This window comes from Taeniopygia guttata, chromosome 4A (assembly GCF_048771995.1).
Source record: "Taeniopygia guttata chromosome 4A, bTaeGut7.mat, whole genome shotgun sequence".
Classification (NCBI taxonomy): Eukaryota; Metazoa; Chordata; class Aves; order Passeriformes; family Estrildidae; genus Taeniopygia; species Taeniopygia guttata.
The window spans coordinates 16,475,974-16,498,308 of NC_133029.1; the positions used below are offsets into that span (position 1 = coordinate 16,475,974).

General features: G+C 44.7%; 1 protein-coding gene across 2 annotated transcripts; it reads right to left on the reverse strand.

The window, feature by feature from the left end:
* Positions 1-4,629: 4,629 nt before the first annotated feature.
* Positions 4,630-21,897, reverse strand: RLIM (ring finger protein, LIM domain interacting). Of its 2 annotated transcripts, XM_030272879.4 has the most exons (4): positions 21,698-21,897; positions 12,342-12,530; positions 11,426-11,509; positions 4,630-10,590 (listed from the first exon to the last, which is right to left on the reverse strand). In XM_030272879.4, exons 2-4 carry the CDS (start codon positions 12,508-12,510, stop codon positions 9,056-9,058), a joined length of 1,788 nt encoding a protein of 595 aa, XP_030128739.4. In that variant the 5' UTR covers positions 12,511-12,530; positions 21,698-21,897; the 3' UTR covers positions 4,630-9,055. The 2 variants fall into 2 exon arrangements, with proteins under 2 accessions (XP_030128739.4, XP_030128740.4); XM_030272880.4 differs by lacking the exon at positions 11,426-11,509.
* Positions 21,898-22,335: the final 438 nt, after the last annotated feature.

The window sequence follows — 22,335 nt, forward strand, 5'->3', positions numbered from 1 at the left end:
TACTAATCTCATCACTTTCTTCAATTATTATTACAAAAATACTCCAACAAAAAAATCCAAATATAACATGAACTTATTTCTTTAAATGTCATACTAAGTAATCAATCTCTCATTCAACTACACTTCCTCCATCTTCACACTTTCAGTGTCCAAATCCAAACTCATAATCCTATCTATAACCATTTTCAAATATTTTTTTTAAAAGTTTACTATATTCAAAAAATCTCTATCCTTAAAAAAATTTCAAAAAATTCAATTACTAAATAGTTTAATTAGTTTTAACCCTAAAATTTTTACTCATAACTACTACCCCTGTGGTAAGGGGGCAGCCCAAGGTGATCCCATGTCGAAGACCACCCTGGGTTGGGGGGTGGCTTCATGTGGTGGAAAAACTTCTCCAGCCCGTGCTTCCAAAGAAAGGCTCAGCAGTCTCTGTTGTTCGGTCTCAAGGCAGTTTATTGCAAATTATCTAAAAGATTTTCTTCTGGGGCTGCTGTGGTTTGCTCACAGCTCAGGCAGAGGCACACACACACCCTGACATCCTCTCTGACTCCCGACTGCTTCTTCTCTCCCCGCCCAGGGCTGCTGCTGTCTTTTATATGGTACATTACGTGTTACATGGGTACAGTTTTTCCCCAGTGCCTATTACCTATATTAAATGGTGCTTTTCTATCTTTTATATGGTACATTACGTGTTACATGGGTACAGTTTTCCCCAATGCCTATTACCTATATTAAATGGTGCTTTTCTATCTTTTATATGGTACATTACATGTTACATGGGTACAGTTTTCCCCAATGCCTATTACCTATATTAAATGGTGCTTTTCTACTCTAAACCAATCTGTGAGTGCCAACATCACCAAGAACATGGAGGTGAGGAAGGAGAAAGAGGGAGGACAGGACAGGCCCAGATCTCTCCATCTTGTCCCAGCCGAGGCCGTGCTGGCTTTACTGCGCTCTCTGTTTTGGCACAGCAGCTGCACTGAACGAGTCTCCCCATCACCTGCAGCCCACCCTGGAACCACGAGCAGAGTCCGGGGGTTTTGGGCAGGGTGGTGCAGAAATCCCCTCCGGGCCCCGTGTCCCCTCACCGCCCTGGTGGGCTCCAGCTGATGTTCTTGCAGCTCCTGTCCCACCCAGCATCGCGATCTGCTGTTTGTAATCTGCTCTGTCATGATTTGGTGTTTGTAATTTGTTCTGTTGTGATTTTGTGTTTGTAATTTGTTCTGTCATGATTTGGTGTTTGTAATCTGTTCTGTTGCCATTTGGTTTATAAACGTTCTACCGTGATTTGGTGTTTACAATCTGCTCTATGGTGATTTGGTGTTTACAAATTGTTCTGTGACGATTTGGTGTTTATCATCTGTTTGGTCACAATTTGGTATTTATATTCTGTTCTATGGCAATTTGGTGTTTATAATCTGTTGTATGGTGATTTGGTGTTTATAATCTGTTCTATGATGATTTGGTGTTTGTTTATAATCTGCTCTATCGTGATTTGGTGTTTATAGTATGTTCTGTGGTGATTTGGTGTTTACAATCTGTTCTGTCATGATTTGGTGCTTGTTTATAATCTGCTCTATCATGATTTGGTGTTTATAATCTGCTCTATGGCGATTTGGTGTTTATAATCTGTTCTATCACAATTTGGTGTTTGTTTTATGGCGATTTGGTGTTTATAATCTGCTCTATGGCGATTTGGTGTTTGTTTAGTCTGTTCTGGGCTCATCTGGAGCATCGCCCAGGCCGGCCTGTCCCGCTGTGCGTGGCCAACACCGCAGGGTCCCAGCAGCGCCCGCCGCCCTCTGCTCGGCCCCACAGACCCCGGCTGTGCCCGGAGTCTCTCCTGGACCTGCTCTGCATCCTCACATCCACGGGCATCTCTCCATGGCTTGGCTCTCACCCATTCTCTTCTTCCACCTGTGCTGATGTTTAATCCCACCCAGACAAGCACAGTTCAAAAGGCTTTTTTTCACCCTTTAGTTTTCCTTGGGTTTAATTCTCCTCCTATTTTCCACCCCATCCTCTGTCCTTCAATCCTTTCCATCTTTTCCACCCTCACCTTTCCCTCCTGGCCTTGTCATGTTTTTAGGGAAGATGGGCAACCAGCACTGCTGAATTCCAGCTGGCAGTGAGTGGCTCTCAGGGCATTTCCCACTTTCTTCCATCCCATAAATATTTCCATTTATTTAGATGAATCTTTATAAATTAACACACAACCATCCCAAAGGTGCCAGCAGCAAAGGCTGAGTAATTTCCAAGTTTATTTAGGATTTATTTAGTTTAGTTTAGCAGTACCCAGAGATATTAACCCATTTCCTCCACTGCATCTTTTCCAGCCCTTCACCTGCACGGTGAGCAGTCAATGATGCTCAGGGCAGGCACACACTGGTCCAATCTCCATTTCACAAATCCTTGCTCTGGAGAGGAATCTTATGGGCTCCTGAAATGAAATTATTTTGAGTTTTTATCCCTATAAACCTTCTGGTGCCTCCAAACCCACTGGCCAGCCAAGGTCTGGCTCTGCAGACACAGGACAAACACTGGGGTTTGGGTCTGGAGAGGTGCCAGAGCTGTTTCCATGCTGTGAAAGGAAAGATTAAAGAATGTATTAAAGCCAAGAAACCAAACCAGGCACTTTGTCCTTCATGGCATTTTCTACAGGAAACAACAAGCAAAGCTGATGCTCCAGAGCTAAAATCCACTGGCCTCAAACTTTCAACCTGGAGAAATCACATTCTGCAAATGCATCCTGAGAAATCAAACCGGTGTGAAGACATCCCTGCTGGACACCAGGAGCCTGGCTGGCTCCTCTGCTGGCTGTGCCAGGGTCACAGGGAATGTGCTGCAGCCCAGCATCCCCAACACCAGCACAAGGGCACCTCCTTGCAGCCCTTGAAACCCCAGAACCCTGCTGGGTAGGGTGCCAGAGCTAAAGGAACCCTCCACAAATGTGGGATGAAGTAATTGTTGAGAGGACCTGAGGCCTGGATTTTCACATGCTCGGCTTAGCAGGGGATTTACTCAGGGGAACAGCTGGAGCATGTGGCAGCAGCATCTCATTAGTGTCACAGACAATGCCCAGTCAGTCTAAGACTAAAAAGCAGGGTTAATTTTCTCTATATAAATTTATTGTAAGAGTTTAGGGAGCCACAACACGGCTGAGTTTAGATTTATTGTGTTAAAAGTTGGAGAATGGGTTCAATCACACTTGAAATAGCTGGGAAGGGCAAGGAGGAGCAGCTAGCCTGTGCTACTCTCCCCCCTTCTCTTTCCAAAAACTCCATCCCACCAAGGAGGGGTCAGAAAAGGGGAGAAGCCCCCAAAATGGCTATTCCTGCCCCCCCCCCCCCATCCCTCTGTGATGCAAAGGTCACCAAACACAACCTCCCTCCTCCCACCCAGCAGCAGGACCAGCAAGGAAGCCAAACACATTCCCCTGAGAAGGTCTGGATGTGCCATGGAAATATATCCTGAAGGGAGGAGTAAAACAACGTAAAAGGTTACAGAGTTTAGGCACCAAGAGGGAGGAACAAGGTTATATAAAGTTTTACAGGTCAGGACAAAGACCTCAAATCTATTAAAGAAAATAAACAGAGGGATGAAGTCAGCCTCACATGAGTGCCAAGGTTGGCTTGGGCTCTTTAAGCAATCCAAGGGCTGATCAAGAGTTTTTGAGGAACAAATCCAGGGTTACCCAAACTGAAGGAGATCCTACAGGAAGATGAGGGGCTGGAGACAGATACCAGGCAAAGAGTTCCTGACACACAAAGTGTGGGAGTCACTTTATGAATAGTCACTGAAATCAGAGCTACACCTGTGTTAAACACCCAGCTTCAGACTGAACTGAACACTCAAAGAAGCACGTGGGAATGAGAAAAAAACCCTTTATCCAAGAGCTCTCCCTCTGGAGAGTGAAGCTGGAGCAGAATCCCAACTCCATGCCTCCCTGAGGGAGCCCACAACTTCTCCTTGCTGGAGAAGAGCATCACTGGCCGTGCTGAGGAGCATCAGCCCAGCTGTGGCACTGAGCCCCTGCCCTGGCACCCAAAATGTCCTTTTTCAGGGACACCCCACCTTCCTGTCCCCTTTTGCACTGATGCCATCGCGCTGCTCTCGGCGAGCAGCACCCACTTCCTACCCGAGGAATGGGATTGAGGTGAGGGAAGCACAGATAATAAATACAGCTTCCCACACCCTAAAAAACTTCCTTCCCACCTCAGCTGCTAATTTTAGGACGGAGCTTTCAGCCACATGTGAGACTGTCCCTGAATCCTGGCTGTATCTGCAGGGGGACTCAGCCCTGCCAGCCCTGCTGCTTCCGATGGGCACCTGCAGTCACAGCTTCTCCTTGCAAGACAATTTGGAAATGCTGCTTTTATATCCTACATTATCCACTGCCAGATTTACGAAGTCTGGGACACAGAGGTATTTATTTCTTTGGTTTGATGTCCTAATGCAATAAATTCTTCTGGGGAGTTAATTCTGTACCATTCCAGCTCCTTCCTTTCTGCCTCAAGGGGAAAGGTGTATGGAGGAAATAAATTCCTGCCACATCCACCACCGTGTACTCCAGTGCATTCCCACTGTAAGAATAAACCCAAGGAGTGATGATCCAGCACAAAATGAACACTTCATGCATTTTATTGAGTCTATTTAAATTTGCATTATAACACCTTACATAGGGAACAAACTCCTCCTAAGTGTTAGCTGGCAAACCTGGTCAAACTGTGTCCAACAACCTCTGAGTACCAGTTTGTATTAAACAAGTCCAGTATAAACAAATGTAAAGCACTGTTAAAGGAAAAAAAAAAAAAAAAAAAAAAAAAAAGGAATGATAAAGAAAAGTGTTACATTCACAGTGGAATTCAGGGCTTCACAACCAACAGCCTTCCCAGCAGAGTGAAATTCAGAAAGAAGCTCAAATATTGTAGCTAAAGGGAATAAAACCAGATATAAATCAAATAAATTCAATATTATGTTTCCCCATAAGACAAAAGAGATACAGTCTATCTGAGAGGCTGGGAAGCCCTGGTATAACAGATGCCAACCTCTTTTTTTAACACACCACCACTTATTTGTACTTTGGGTACATTACCATTAATTGTGTCTCTTCAGCCTCCTGCTTCCCCCCGGGTCGAGGGTAAACAAAAAGCCTACTGTACATAAGGGTTGGAAATATTTCTGAAGTTGTTCTAAATTCCCTCCATGTGGCTCCAAGCCAACCTTCATCCAAAGCTCCTCCTCCTGGGAGAAGGCAGAGGAGCAGGCAGACATTCCCCACGCTGGGCTCCTCCTCGCTCCCCAGACCCTTTCCCAAAGCACTGCTCCCATGGACACAGCGATCCCAAAGGAAGGGTGAGATGAGCCATGGAGGCTTGGGAAGGTTCAGAACCCCCTCAGCCTAACCCACACCTCTGCTCACTCCGCATGATCCATCCCCTCATTCTTATGGCCACATCACTGGGTTTGTGGGCAACTGTTTATCCACTGTGGATCCACCCGGGAAAGGGCCTTGGAGTCCCACATTTGCATAACGCAGCCAAGTGACAGGAAACTGGGATGACACTCATTATGAGCCATTGTGGCAGCTCTGGTGGGAAAGCCCTTGTCTGCAAGGCACACAATGGACAATTAGGGCTCCTTCAGAGCCGGTGGGTGTCTGTCCTGCAGCTGCTGTGCCTGCACACAGCGCTTCCTACAAAGGGCCCTTCAAATTCCCTGATTTCCATGCACAAAGTACCTACATAATCAAATCGTTTCTAAAACAACTCAGCTGCCTCCACATTCTCTGCAAAAAACCCGACTTGTTTGAAGAAATAAAAAATATGCAATGCATGTGAAAGGGAAGTCCAATCAGCACCAGGAATTCCGATTTTTCACAGATAAAGCCCTCCAACCCAAAAAAAAAAAGTGAGTACCCACAACTTTGTGTTTGTTCACAATGTGAATTAGAATATGAACTAACAGCAACTTGTAACCAATGTAATTATTAAAACTGTGCTTGTGCCAAGGCTTTGGCCAGGTGACCACCGTCATTGCTGTGGGTAGGGCCCTGTCCCTTCCAGAAAGGAATGAAGCTCCTGCACCAGGTATTCCCAGCAGGAGTTTGGACATTTGGGAAAAACCCCACGGTAGGCACTGAGTCGGGCAATGACAAGGAGAATCCTTCGGAACCGAACAAAAGCTGCTGATCCTGCAAGGAATGCCGCTGGTGCTGAAGGCAGATCCCACACGGTGGCACTGTCACCCAGGCCACTGCGCACAGGCTCTGCCTCTCCAAAGCCAGCGCTCCTAAAAATCAGACCCTTTTAAAGGGTTAACCCTTCACACCCCTCCAGGCACCAGTGAAGATGCTGAGTCCCTCCAGAAATACTAAAAATATACTAAGGGAAGAACTAAATACACATGTTCACTATCAAAATAATTCATGAAATGTAAATTAGTCTAATTATGAAAGTGTTTCACATTTTGTAAGCAACTGAAATGTTAATATTGGCTTTTCCTAACTCCAATCTAAATTTAGATAAACAGAAATGTAATTACCCTAATTAACTGAGCTACATAAAGAAGTTTTTGCTGCAGACAATGAGCCCCCAGCCCCTTTAGCACACTCAGCACTGTGAAAGGCAGAGAAACCATGGAGAACGATGAACATCTCTTAAACTGAGATTAAATTATTTGTTCTTGGTACCGTTTGGGAAACCTCCAAGATTTTATTAGTTGCTCTTGTTACAGAAAGATAAAATGTTAAGACATGCCATAAGCTATAACAAAACTGTGAGGGCAGTTCTACCAAGGTGGAAATTCCATGGAAAACGTGGGGTGACAGGTACCACAGCCATGCTGTGCGTGGGTTTGGGAAAATGGGCTCCCTTCCTGGTGGTCACCAGCTCTAGTCTGAGATTAACATCTCTGACTTTCAACATCTAACATGGTACTCATGTAGAGAGGGGTTTTTTTTCCTTCTAATTCTACGCTCTGTAAGTCTGGAAACTGCAACTGAGAGCGAGTATTTGCTCTGTGAAATTCAGAAGTGTTATTTTGCTGTGAAATTTTGGCACAGAGAACGCAGCACCCAGAATCAACAGCCAACTCCAATTTTACAGTGATGCGTGTCCAAGGGAAAAACCAAACCCGTGAGCTGACTGATCGCTCTGTTCCCAAAGAACCCTCGTGTTCCCACCAGGAGGAAAGCGAGCTCAACAGCCAGTCAGGGCTTCCCACTGAAACAACAGCACTAAATGCACATGGAGAAAAAAAAACCCAGAAAGGATGCTGTGGAATCCTGAACTAGCTGATGAGATGTTAAAATGGCTTAGAGCAGCAATTATAGTTTATGCACCCACCACTATAAAACACACCAAAAATGTGTTTTAATTAGGAAAAAAGAGATAGGCAAGCTTTGGTTTTGTCATCTGAGGAACAAGCAACATTTCCCATCCAGACAGCAAGAGCAGCTCATATTCCTTCAGAAATTCTGCCCTAGAGTGGAAATAAATAAAAACCGTATTTCCACTGCACATGTAAGCCAGGAAAAACCCAAAACCTACGAGAACAAAACAAAGAAGGGGTCACTGAGGGTGAAGGATGTTTCCCCCCACACACACTGATGAGAGTTGAGGTACGTTCTCCAATTCTCAACTGCAACAGGTCATGTACATAATTTTAAAAGTAAATTCATTTTCATTCTGTCCAATAGGAATATAAAGAGCTTGTTGGGTTTTTACTGTTAGTCTCAAGAATCTCCTACACACTTAAGTGCATTCCTTTTAAAATGTAACCCAATACTAATGATGTGCTTTCCAGTTATTCCCTGAGGCACTAGCACCAAAGGTACCAACACCGGACCACTCAACACATCCAGAGGTTACCAATACAGCTGAAGCTTGTGAAGAACTAAAAACCAACCTGTCCATATTTGTTTGCTGAAGTTACAACATTGCCTCAAAAACTGAGAGGAAAAGCTGATAGAAAAATTGGGAACAAACCTCAGTGAACAAGCCAGAACACACAGGTTTGTACTATTCCATATTTGCAACCATACCAAGAAATAACCAGCCATTAGAACAGTTTCTAATTTTTATCATCTTTTTTTGGTGGCATTACTGAGCCGAAACACTGCAACTATAACATTCAATTTCCGTTTTTTCAAATGCAATTAAATGTCTAAATCCAACTGTTTTTATGTTACAGTAGCTGTTGACATAAATAGTACAGATATGCACTGCTCTTGACAGGTACACAGTCACAAAAGCAGCTCTCTCCTGTTCAGTTTGCTCTCTGTGTAGTGGGGTTTGTATGAAAAGCATTCTTGATTTCTAAGCATGGTACAATTTTAATTCTTAATGCGTTAGTACAACAGTGCATTGGAAAAGTACTGAGCTTCTACAAAAAAGCTTTACAATTTTAAAACAGATTTTTTTTTCCTTTATTTAAACAAGCATAGGCAATTCTTATATTTCCACAACAAGATAAATATCCCAATTACGCTAACAGCTCATCCTACAGCGTGCCATAGTGATGGGGAAAGGGCTAACATTAGTGTTATTTACACAGACATGTCCAATATTAACCCAAGAGGAAAATTAAAAGTATGTTCAAATGTGCAATAAAATTAATATTATTTTTTCAGAGTTGGATTTCTTGCAAAAATTCCTCTATGACTCATGGACACTGAGCTGGGATAACTTCTCAAATAACTCCTCAGAAGCATAATCTTGAGGACAAACTGTTTATTGGACAGGGATGGCAAGGGCTGGGCAGGAGAAAGAACTTAATATCTTCACAAAGAAAACAATATTTTAAAGTGGGAAGATGTCTTCGGACAAGTGAAATTGAACACCCAAACCAACTAGAATTCAAAAAAACCTAATTAAAGAAATTTTCCAATTCCCAAAACTTGAATCCAGAGAAAATGCTTTCATGAGGGAAGATTCACTCCGAGTCATTACTATACATTGAGGTACCACTCAAAAAGTGGCCATAAAGGAAGTGACTTCTTTGCCCATCACTATCACACCAGCTGCCTGGCCATGGACTGAGCTCTCCTTCAGACAACGCTCTCTCTGTTCCCAGAAGCTAAGACTGCCCTGCGGCAGATAGGGCAGGTGGAGTTCTCCGACAGCCAGCGGTCGATGCAGTGCACGTGGTACTCGTGCGAGCACGGCAGCTTGCGCAGCTTGTTGCCCTCCGTGTACTCTGTGATGCACACGCTGCAGGTTTTCAGAGCGTCGCTCTCACCAAAATTCCTCATGGCTAGGTTGTCAATTTGTTCTTTGGTGAGTCCTCTTGGTTGGTCATCGTCATCTTCATTGAGTAGGAAAAATTGTGCAAGGCTAAGGAATGGTAGAGAACCACTTTCTTCGAAAGTGACCGATCCCCTCATATTGCGGCCTTCCCGCCTGGCACCAGATGTTGAGCTAGCCTCGTGCCCACCCTCGTACACCTCCCCTGAGCTAACATCTGCGTTCTCATTGCCCGAGGCGCCCCCGCCGCCGCTCTGCGGCTCAGAAGTCTCCACGTTCTGACTGGGAGCTGGCCCACTGGGATCTGCATCGCTATCGCTGTACATGAAGTAGCTGAGCTCCCCAAAGCCTGTCATGATCTGCCTCAGCATGGTCTGGATGGCGACCGAGGTGGTCTCGCTCAGGCCGGTGTTTAGGATCCTGCGGATGGGAATCCTGATGGTGCTGACGTAAGTTCTCACCCCGGCCCGCTCCGAGCGGGAGAAGGTGCGCCGGAAGCCTCCGCGCTCGCTCTCGTAGGTGACCGTGTTGTTGGGGGTCTGGGACCGGGAGCGGGTCCTGTTGGCTATGCTGTCCCTCTGCCGGTACTCGCCCGGGCGAACTCTTCTCACCTGCAGGTCAAGCACTATGGTGGGAGGCCTCTGCCCAGGAGCCGTGGACTCACTGGTGCCGGTGGTTTCTGAAGAACCTGCTGCTTGAGGAGCAGGCCTCGTTTCAGGGGGGGAAAACAGAACTGCATTTTCACTTGGCACCTCAGTCCCCACTGTGTGCTGCCTTAACGTCACGTGCTGCCTGGTTCTAGAGCTACCTTCAGCCTCGCTCGCTGAGGAGTGGTCAAGTGTTTGAGATGATGTGTTGTGATGAGACCTGCGAGGGGCCTCGCTCACTGCATTAATAGGTGACCTACTTCTATCAGTCCTAGCCCGCGTCCGCCGCTGCTCTGGACTCCTACTCCTGGCTCTCCTCTGCCCTCTAGGAGGGGAAGCCTCCTCAGCTGTCAGCTCCTCCGCACTGCTCCTTTCTGATCCAGGCTGCCTTACAGATGGTGATTCAGACCTTGGAATTTCAGAGTCACTTTGGCTGTTTTCCAATTCCTCCCCATTGGAAGGCTCTACAGATGGCTCATTCTCAGTTTCTGGATTCGTGTTCCCATTATTACGGTTGACATTTATTTCCAAACTGAATCTGAAGTCGCCGCTATTTGGGTTAGTCCGGCTCACTGCTCTCCAGGACTGGTTTCCTCGCTGCCCACTTCGTGTTGTATTTCCAGTCTGTCGGACTGAATTAAGCCAGTCTATTATAGAATCTCCATTTGAAACATCTTCTGCGGACTCTGCACCTGTGAAAAAGACAGGGAACTACCAAAATTAGAGTACTGAGCTAATTCTGGAGCCATCTTTTCCAAGAACATAATTGCTTAGCTTAACAAGTGACAATTTAGAAGTGCTGAATCCTACTGAGTGCTACTGTGGTTTCACAGGCAGTGTGACAATTCTGTAACTACCAGAGCTCTTCTAAGGGAGCAGGAGTGGACATTGCTCTAATATGCACAGATAGGCTGCAGCCATCAGAGAGCAAACAAGTCATTGAAAGAACACGTATTTTCTATCATAAGTAAATGGAAAGTCACATGTCAGGTGTCATAACACATCAATATTCTGTGTTTTCCTTTCCAAACAATTAAGTGATCTATCGACCGTGAAACAGAGAATTAAGTTTGTCCTGAACCTTCACGTGCAGAGCTTTACAGCAAATCTGTCTCACTGAAGAATGAACCCCAGTGGTCAGCTCCAAGCATCCCCCATCAAGTTCTACAGAAGGGTGACAACAAAAGTAATGCAGCATCTTTGGAAGGGAAGAAGCGGTGAATTAAAAAAGAGGGATCACCAAAAAGCATCCCCAAAGGGAGCAGAGAGGAAGGCAATTTAAAAAAAATTAAATAAAAAAATAAACAACTCTAAACAAAACTTGATTTTGATAGACGTAAGAGATGTCTTATGAATGAAACCTGTCCCAAACTGACCTCTGCAGCAGATATCAGACATAAGGTTCACTGAGTTTTGAAACAAAGCTCACCTTGCACCTGCCTAGGCTTAACTTGTTCCACTCCTGCACTCAAGTTAAGGTCCGTATGGGGTGCTAAAGTTAAGAGTTTTCACAAATACTGTATATACCTCTATTCTCATCACTGTTTTGCTGTGGCGGACCTTCTTTAACTTGGTGTAGCCTTCTCAGCAACTCTTCTTCAGTAATTTCACCTTAGAAAATAAGCAAAATTTTCCAAAAATATTTCCAAATCATATATGTATGGCAAGCATTATAAAAGCTTCTAAAGAAGGTACAAGCCACTGCTTGTGTTTTGTCTAATTAAATCCTGCCATAATGGCACTGCCAAGCACATTGCTAAGGGGAAGTTCAGACACTTTAGCACTGTTGTCCCAGGTAAGTTTTAGGTAAGTTTTCCTGAAGCTGAAATACCCAACAGTTCCATCCTATTCAAGAGAGATGTGCTCTCTGGTTCTGTAACCTCAACAACTGAGCAGCAATATTTGTCATCCAACACCCATTATGGTATCCAGTGTGAAATATTTGAGGTTAACACTTCCACAAGCAGGAAAAGAAGGTTTCAATTACTTGAGTCATGGTTTGAATTACATATCAACCTATGAAGAGGAAATCCATCAAGTTGATTGAGAGCTGACATCAAAATGCCCATGCAGAATGTCATACCAGACTACTTACCCTGGTACAAACTCCTAACCTCACCAGCACAAAATCTGCACACAGATGCTTAAAGGAGATTTTCTGTCCATCTAAGGGCTCATAACTGGAACCGAGTCAAATCTGGGTGTTCCTGCCAAGTTGTGCAAACACCAGACTTTTGTATCTGATGAATCCACACCATCCTATGTCTCCACAAGTCAAGGGACCACTTGAATTTGAATGTGCACAAATTAGCAAGAAGCTACTTCCTACCACGGAACACGGCTGCAGCACACAGACGGGTGAAAGGGTTTCAGGAGAACAGAAAATGACACAAACTGCCTACAAGCAACTCTAGCAGGATGGACATGGGCAAGCATTACCTACCTGGTGTTCCTAGCAAATTGTTATCTCTCATAAGCCTGTAGTCCTCTTCACTCAGGTTGTTCACAAACTGATAGAAAGCTTCTTCTCGATCTAACCGATCCAGCTGGCTCTGACGTTGGGCTTCTGATTGATCAATACTTCCTTTATCACTAGAATCTGAGCTTTCCATCTTGATGAGTAGAAAAGTACCTAAAAAAGGAGAAAACAAACCCTTCATGAGAGCAGTGAAATACAGCATGGAATTTGTGCATGTTTGCAATGGAGAGTGAAGTACAGGTTAAAGCAGTTTGCTAATGAAGCTTTAGTTAAGATCAGGTTCATCACCACAGGGATCAAAAACAAAGCATGAACCTCCTCAAGAAGTACAAACAAAACTGATGCCCAAATACTCATCAAAGCAGCAAGCTGAACACAGAATATAATCTGCCATAAGCCTTATAGCCCATCTTTGAATTCACATAGTAGGTGACCATGATTATCTGCTTTTTGCATAAAATATTCCTATTATCACAACTGCCTCTCCAAGCAGCCTTACAGACATGTAGTACAAGGCATAAGCCATCTTTGATTGTGCTCTCTGAGCACAGGATTTTGGGTTCCTTGTTTTTTCCTGTCTGCTACAGAAACACCCTCTTCACCATACTAGTGAATTTTAACAGAATGAAGTGGTTATGAAGAACTCAAATAAAGAAAATGCTGTTGAACCATGCGCACAAAAAAAAAAAAAAGGGGACAGGTTCTCATTCCCTCAAAAAACAAAAAGCGTTTGTAAAATCAACTTTAGTTTTACATCAAGAGAGGAATTTGCTTTCAAGTTTCAGCTTTTACTGAACTACTGATGTTGATGCATAAATTTCTAAGACAAAACTCCAGCATATACTAGGTACAACCCTGATTTAAAAAGCTGCTTTCTAGTCTGCATATTTTTAAATATAACCTTCTCATATTGTTTTACATTTGGATGAAATACTTGACAAGGTCTCTCTTTCAAGGAAAATAATCGATGAATGCCGTGTCTGTATCTGATAAATATTATAAGAAACACATGCAAATGCAGGAGACGTTCTGGCACTGGCTGTGCCATGCAAATACATCCAATGAAGATAAAATAACCAGTTTCCTTGATCACTCTGCCTCACTATTCACAGCACCAAGAATTTTCCTGTACAACTGGTAGAATCTAGTTACTCAGAGAGGTGATTAAGAAGCTAATCCTCTGCATGCTAAAAAGCTCTGCAATAACATTCCCCATCAGAAAACATTCCTTTCATTTAAACCATACTTCAAGTGACATGGAAATACTGGAAGAATAAAGCTTTTCTGCTTCTCACTGGAAAATTTCCAACACTTAGACATCTGTCTAGTGCAAAAAGCATCTTTTTTTGGTTTGTCAGCACAGCTGTCAAGTCAAGACTGCCCACAGTTTACATTAGTGCTTCTCCAGAAGAGCAGCCCTGCATGATCTCCACGGGCACTTTATTTCAGCTGCTATGGTGAAAATTAAAGTGCACCAACGACCTCGGTGTGCAGCACCAGAAAAATTCCACAGGATAGGACATCCTGCTATTGCAGACTTGAAAATTATGAAACTGCTGTTCTGACCCTCTTTGTCTTCAGTTCTGATCCAGCAGAACTTGATTTTAAGTAAGTCAGTGATATTAACTTATTGCCACTCGGGGCTACCGGTGCTGTTTGGTTCTGTGAAACCAGGAATCGGGAAGCAGCAGCAATTACCAGAGTCACTCCTGAGTCAGATGGGAGCTGATCAGCTTTCTCTGCATTTCTAAATCCCTGGTGCAATCTAAAGACTGCAGACTGGCATGTGACATGTGAGTGTTGGTGCTGTGACGTGCTGATAAACACCGATAAATGACCCCATTCACAGGACAGTTGAGCAATAGCTTCTGCAGGTGTGTTCAGCTCTGACCGGCCTCACTTAGGAAATCCCTGTGCCCTTCACATGCCAGGCACGTATTTCTAGTGAGAACACAGCTTCAAACAACTTTTTTACAAGCTTTCTGCAGCAGAATTATTACTCCAAGCAGTATTATTTAAAGATGTGACGGAGAAGATACTTTTAAAAGCAGCTCTCACTGGTTCTGGTAATATCTGAACAAAAGTCTCAAGTAGAATGTGAGATTTGCATCCAAAATAAAACCTTGAAATACATCAGTTCTTTGGGAATACACATCAGACTTGGAAACACGTGGAACATCTTCAGAAAGATGGCAATATTAACACCTTTATAAGCATTAGACCAATTCTTCAACAGCTCTTAAAACAGAAAGATGCACTACACATACAAAAGGCAACATTTGTTTACTACTTATTTACTACTTTCCTTTTAACCAAAATGCTTGCAGGCACCTCGGCTATCTAATGCCTACGTGATTCAAAGATATTTGCCTATTCCATTTCAAAAAATGAACGGCACCGTTCTTGGTCAGGGAAAAAGGGAGAGTCAAAACAAGTCAAAAGGAGGGGGTGGAATTTATAAATCTCTTCTTTACCAACGGGCTGATGTACAGTTCAGTGGATGATTCTTTAGGAAATGCCTGGAATAAGTCATTACTACTTATTTCCAGGTTTGCTCCTCTTTTGTCCTCCATCACCTCTTACCTTCCCTCTTAAACCGTACAATCAGCTAATTGTCAAGGCTGAACAGAGTTTACTGCTGAAAAAAAAGCCTCAGAGGTGGCATGAATAAAGAATTTAATTTACATAAGGACCTTTCTGCTAGTGACAAATTGCTGTATTTTCCTATTGCAAGCTACTAACAGGTTACACCAGTCCCCCATATCCAGATTTCAGGATCCCAGAAATGCTGTGAATCTCTATGGGATGTTTACACTGATGGAAATACAGATGGCACAGAAACACAGCAGCAACAACACGTTCTCCCTATGCGACTGCTGACAGCAAATGGGATGATACTGTTCAAACCAGAGCTCTGATACTAAAACCAGCAAATGAAAACCAGGATTTCTACTCCAAGGCTTCTGCTAGTTTCTATCTCCTCATTGTGCACATTGTCCAGCATAAGCCTCACCTCCCAGCCCGCTGCAGAGCTCTCCACGGCCAGACTGAAGTTACTGGAATGTTTAGACTGCCCCTGCCTCAGCATGGCCCCACAGAGCCCATCTGGCTGGACAGCAGAATTTCCACGGTGGGAGCCAGCACGGCCCTGCACAGAGAGGCAGAAAGCACCTGAACACCTGCCCTTCAGGATGCTGCTCTCAGTAATACAGGGAAGCCCGATGAGGGGAAACCAACAGGTGCACTATTAGCTTACAACAAAATAACCAACATTTGGCTATCTAATAAGCAAGAACAGTTCAACTCTGCTTTTCCTTCTTCCAGTACAAGGCTTTGTTCTTATCCAAGCTAAAAGATTAAGAAATTCCTCCTTTAGGGTCCTTCCTTGTCAGCACTGAGTTGACACAGGGTGGGGAAGGTCACAGCTACGAGTAGGAAGTTCAGATCTGCTGGTTATTGCCAACTTCAGCTGAGATTACCCAGGTATGAAAAATCTCTTTACAGGGAAGTGAGGGGGTGGCCACCTAAGGACTGCACAAAGCACGAGAATCAGAGACAGGATAAACAATTTTCTCCTTGGAAAAAAAAAAAAAATCTTCAGCAGCTGAATATCCAGACAAGAGTAACTACAGTGAATTCTTAATTGGTGTTCCTGTCCTGCCACAAATCAGAAAAGTATCTTCCCTGCAGTTACGCTTCAACAACCTCAGAGATTTCCAAGCACAAATGACTGCCTGTCTTCCCACTGCTGCTCCAGACTGCAATAAGCCCACAAAAGCCATTGTTTGTTACATTCTTTTAATTCAAGAAGAAGCAATACTATTTTTTTTTGGATAGGGACAATTTAAGAGCACTGGATAGTCCCTCAATAATACAAAGTTATCATTCATACAGAGTAAGAAATATTTTGTTTTCTTTCGTGCCAGGTTGTGTGTGAACTAAATCCAGTCAGGAATGTGCTACTGCCTCAATTCTAGTGGGACAGCAAGCAGGGATAACATGTGTGTGTCACCCATTTACCTTCAACAGTAACACAGCCTATCTCCATATTGCACAGCACTTGTGGACTACAGGATTCTTCCCAGAAAAAGTACTAATGGACTATAATGCACAATAATAAATCTCTAGTTCCTCCTCCTTCAAAAATGTGTAATACCTCCTGACATTAGTTACCTTAATTGAACACTAAGACACTACCTTAGCCTGTATTCCTGGTTTCTTTTTTACATTTAAAAGAAATCCCATAAAACATTAGAGCTCTCATTAAACCAACTAGGCAGAACTTAGGAAATCTGACAAACCCTGAAATCACTAATTGGCAGGGTTAATGAAAATGCAACACCTTAAAATTAAAATTTTCATTAGATTTATGGGGCAAGCCTCAAATTTTAACAGAAGGCACAGAATTTAATTAAACTGAAAAAAACAACTCAGCTGCTCAGGAGTCAGGTGTGCAAGAAGAAGTTCCTCTAGAACTCCCCCATGTCGGTGTTACCGGTATTTCAACCTCACCTGAGAATCTCTTGTGCCCTGTGCGGCAGGAATGTTTCCTGAGTTACCTCACGTCCCAGCAACACAGTTAATACCTCTGGATAAACAAAAAAGAGGATGGCAGTGTGGGTGTTCCAGAGATGTCCTCAGCAGAAGGCCAGCTTCTCATTTATGATTCATATCCCCACTTAATTAGCTACTCCGACCGGTAGAGCACCTTGCGTACTTGCAGTCCACAGAACTGATCAAACCCTTGGACTAAAGGAGTGACTCAGGATGGAAGCCAGAAGCACGAATTTGTTTGGGATTTGTTTGCTTTGGGTCGTTAGAGGCTATTTTCCCTGCCCAGCTTGCAGTGAACATGCCTCAAAGACACTTCAGCTCCAGAGAAGCACAGCACAGCTGCGTGTCCAAGCGCTTTCCACGAACTGTGACTTCAGCAGCTCTGACGTGCCATGGCAGCATGGCCCCAGCCAGCCTCGCTCCAATTCCATGTCTCAAATGACACAGGAACAGCAGCTAGAACAGGCAGTCCTCTTACCCCAGCTCCTTCAAGCACAAACTGAACCCACTTCACACACAGCACTCATCCAACCCACTCCACCTCATTTTCCTAGAAGAATTCAAAGTGGAAAAAACAGTTTCCATGCCAGTCAGTATCCGATTTCTTCATACTCAAAACTGGAAGTAAGACATAACAGAAACTACATTTTCATCTTAAATATTTCATCACTCAAGTCTGCAAGCTCAAAAGCAGAAGCAAAAACTGTCAGTGAATCCCATCATTAAAGGAAAAAGACACCCTAAGACAGTGAAATGAAAGTAATCTGTTTTCATTATACATGGAGCTTCATTATGTCAAGTTGTTTGGCTTTTTCTTTTTGTGCAGGTGCACAAGGTGCCTTTTGTGATCACACCGAAGTCTTTGATACAACAGGTCCAATATACTCATTTCCACCTTAGAAACAGTAAAAAAGAAGAAACTTTTCTAATTTTCAATGTGGCATAATGAATTTTGGGATTCTTTTCCCTGCTATTGTGGCTTTTTATTTCCACTGTGATGAACAGCAGGTTTAGGTTCTTACTAGCTTTTTAATAAATCTACCACAAGTTTTAAAATCAGAAATGCACCAGTCTTGCAAAGCTGGAAGAAAGTTTTGTATTATATAAAGTGTTCTATGAAAAGTGCTGTAAAATTTAAATGCCACTTTGATAATGAGTTTTAAACTTTGATTCAGCTTTTTCACTACCCAGTGTTTCAAAGCAAAGGCCCTCAAACAAGATGTCATTCTGAACATACATTTCAAACAACAGAAAGCAAATGAATACTTGTGCAGAACAGTGGCAGAAAGTTCCACAGAATAAAAAACCCCAACAGACCAGAGAGGGAAAACACTTCAGCTGAACCAACTGCTGAGATAAAGACGAGAAACACTAACAACTCCTGATAAGTCAGAAAGAAGTGAGGAAATCAGGGCAGAACTTAGCAATCCCAGAATACTGAGAGCATGTGGAACCAAGATGGAGCTCTGAAAATAAAATGCAGTAACAACTGCCAAAATGCTGGGCTTTGCCTTTTATCATCTGCAGTTACTAAAACAACACTTTCCACATACAAGTGGAAAATAAAATTAAGATAACACTGCCTTTGCCATCAAATTCAGATAGCACAGAAGAGAAAGCTTGGCATATATGAGGTGCAGCAATTTTCCAGCACTGCAGGCTCGTGAAATGATGCTCTTTTTGCCCAGAAATGAGCTTCCAGCTGGGTCAGCAGCAGAAGGCCCACACTGAACTCAAAAGAAGTAAAGCTGCACACAAGTAAGCAGTGCTGACCCTGAGAGACAGCACTGGAACAGGACTGATAGCCAAGGACAAGTAGAGTTTTGATTCCTGAAGAAACACAAGCTGTGGTTAGTGAAAACACCAAGCCAATCAACACTCACTGGCTTTCAATTAAAAAAGAAAAAGCCATCTTTAAATTCACTGCTGAATCTTGCTGTCTCCACACAACTGCTGCTAATGCAGGCACTGCTAACAGTAAAAGAGCAACAATCACTGCAACCACAACCCACAGAGGAATTCCGATACGTGCGTTCCTGTTCTTGCCGATATCCACTGCCCAACAAACACAGAGGTGGGAAATAAAATCAAGGCAAATTTATCTATTTATCTGAATTTAAACAGGCATCTGTACCATGAGAATTCCATTTCTGATGCCATCTCAAGGCAGGGAAGCTCCAGCATTTTAACAGGACTATGTGCACATACACCTTGCACATCGAAACCCAGAGTGCTCTGAGCACAAGATGATTTTAAATACTGAACAAAGATAATATATGTGCTGGCTTTTCCTACATTCCATAATCATCAGGTGGTTTTATGAGACCACCCGACCCTGCAGACCTCCCTGAGTCTAAAGCTGATCTTCAACACCATGCAGCAGCCAAAAGCTCCTAGCAAACACCTCATTAATACAAACCTGAGCACTCTGAAGGAGACACAGGCTTGTGTTTATGATCTTACCTGCAGCCAGAAGCTGTGCAAAGGCAAAACCAGTCCCTGGGCTGCTCCTGGCTATCCCTACTCAGCACACAAACCTCCTGACTAAGTTATGACACTGCTAAACTCTTTAGAAGTTTTGGTTTTGAGAAGCACAAGACTCCCATAAAAGGATCGTGAAGGAAATGTTCACATTTGGTTTTATCCCTTCACGAATAATTTTTGCAAGCTCAGCTGCTGATAAATTTTCACCAAGACTGAGATTAAACCACAAAACCTTGGATAAACACCCAATAATCATGTCTGGATTCAAGCGTTTTTAACACATGGAAACTGAAGTTCTCTACAAAAAAAGAATTTAGTACACTCCAGTAATGTGTTAAGCTACATTAGGCTGGACTTAAATACAAGTTTTAGACATATGGAGTCATATGTTATATAAACATGATATTATGTTTATTAATATTAATAACATGTTATTAATATATAACACTGTGTTCTATATTAATTGCATTATGTTATATTATGCTGTGATTGTTTAAAAAAATATAACACCTCCACTGCAACTGGAATGATTCTGCTAAGATCAAGGGATTTATTTTGATACATCCCCACAGGGAAGAGGACTAAAGGAACAAGCAAGGCAGGTGTCTGATGTAGAGGTGTTTTGAAAACATTTCAATCTAAGGATCATGCTATCCATTCCTCTAAAAAAACCCAACTACGCATATTGGAGAGCAGACACTTGCAACACTCTTTTCTAGGAATTCAGTAATATGGAACATAAATATGATAGAGATGGCAACCACTAGAGCTTGAAAAACACTGGTGTGTGGTTATTTCAGGGACAAACATTTACCCAGTCAGAGTTGCTGATGAAGGGAACACTGCAGTTGTTGCGCTTTAGTGGTCTAACATAACAAGAAACCCTTAATTTTATAATGTGTGGTGTGTTTTCCCTTCCCAAGACATAATTCCAAGCTATCATTATTTTAATCCCAAAATGGTAAACCTGTAGAGGGAACAGAGTCAGTTTAAGTGCTAGGTGACCACTACAACTAAACTAAATATCTGACCCTCAATTAGGATAATTAACTGCCCAAGAAGCAGCCAACTGTTTATTCGTTTTAAAAAGACTTGACAAGTCACTGCAATTAAAATTCAGGGACAAATTAGAAGTTCTTTTTTACATTTGACAAGTATTTCCAAGTTGAAATTACCCAATACTGCCAACATGTTCAGGAAAATAAATGTGATGTGTGATGATACTATTGGGTATTATCAAGTTTGTATTCTTGTTTAGGAGCTTCTCTGCATCAAGGCTCCACCTTGCTGAGAAACAGCAAAATAATACTACTATTATTTTAAAAATTCATGTTTTTTTGCTGTGAAACCTTTTGTCAGACTTCTGCTGCACACTAAAATCAGGACACATAATAAATTTTATAAACAAACCTTAATCATCACTACATGCCAGGCAGATATACATATACACACACATATATATATATACACAACTTGATATTGCTCTTCAGTTAAAGCAGACTCGAGATAAACACATACATGCAGCTGGACTCGACAAAGGTTTTGAAACAGAGAACCAGAAACCTTAAATACCACCAAACATCATTAAAAGGGGCAGGGAAAAACCTGCACAGGAAGTTAAGGTGACAGAGCAAAGATGACGTGCTTAACTGGGGAGAAACTCAGCACAGGAATAGCAAACAGCACAGGTCTGAGCAGGTCACAGGCTGATCCAAAGCTCTGCACAGCGGGAGACGAAGAGTTCTTCTCGCCTGTCTTCCACAGCAAGGCTTCTTGGCCCAGCTCTCGGGGAGCACGGGCTGAAAACGGCCGTGAGAGGCTGCGGCTCCCGCAGCAGACACCCAAGTGCGGGCAAGGCCCGGGGCAGCAGCTCTGGCCACCCCCTCCCCCACCCCGCCCGAAGGAGCCGCTTCCAATTCCTCCGCAGCCCGGCCGGACACCCGCAGGGCGCGGGGCCCGCCTGCCCTCCCCGGAGGCGGCGCACCCCCTGTCCAGCCCGCTCGGAGGATCCGGGCGGCCCCGGCGGGAGAGGCCCCGGGGTGACGGAGCGCGGCCCATCCGGGCACACCCGCCCAGACCGCCATCACCGCCCCCCGCTCCCTCACGGCACCGCGGACGGAGCCTCCCGCGCCCCGCCGAGCCGCCCCGCCGGCCCCGAGCCGGCACTGAGGGGCTCCGCTCCCGCCTCCCGCTGCGGGCGGAGGCCGCCGCCGCCTCCCCCGGGCCTGGGCCTCTCCCGTCCCCGGGCCATTTTGAGAGCCCGCCCCCGCCCCGCTGCTCACCGCCCGCCGCCGCCGCCGCCCGCCGCCGCCCCGGCTGTGGGTGCACCGCTGCCCGCGCCGCTCGGGGCTGGGTGCCGGCCGTCCGCGCTCCGCCCGTGCCGCTCCGCCGCCGCGCCGCCTCCTGCCCGCTCAGGCGGCCATTTTCTGCTCCATTGTTACCAAGGAACGGGGGGCCGGAAGCGGCCGCCGGCAGCCGGAAGTGGAGGCGCGCGCGGCCCCGCTGAGGCGCGGCCCGCGAGGGCAGCCCCGCCCAGCGCGCGGCCCGGCCCTCAGGGGCTGCCGCCATTTTGGTGCGGGCAGAGGCTGAGGGCGGGGCGGGGCTGCCATGGCTGCGCCTCAGCTCACAGTCCCCAGGGAATGCCCCTGGGGGGACCGGGGCTCAGCCTGTCCGCCCGTGCTCCGTAGGGTCCGTGTCCCCGCGGTCCCCTAAGTGTGGGGCCCTTTCATGTTGTCTCAGGTGTGTGGGCGCTGGGCAGAGGGGACTCCGTGCAAGGTCGATGGTGGCCAGCAGTGCCAAAAAAAAACAAATACTGGCAGTACTGGCGTCTGTCGGTGCGGGTATTCATCCTTCTAAGCATGGCTATTCCTCCCCCTCTAACCATGGGCATTCCTCCACCTCTAACCATGGGCATTCCTCC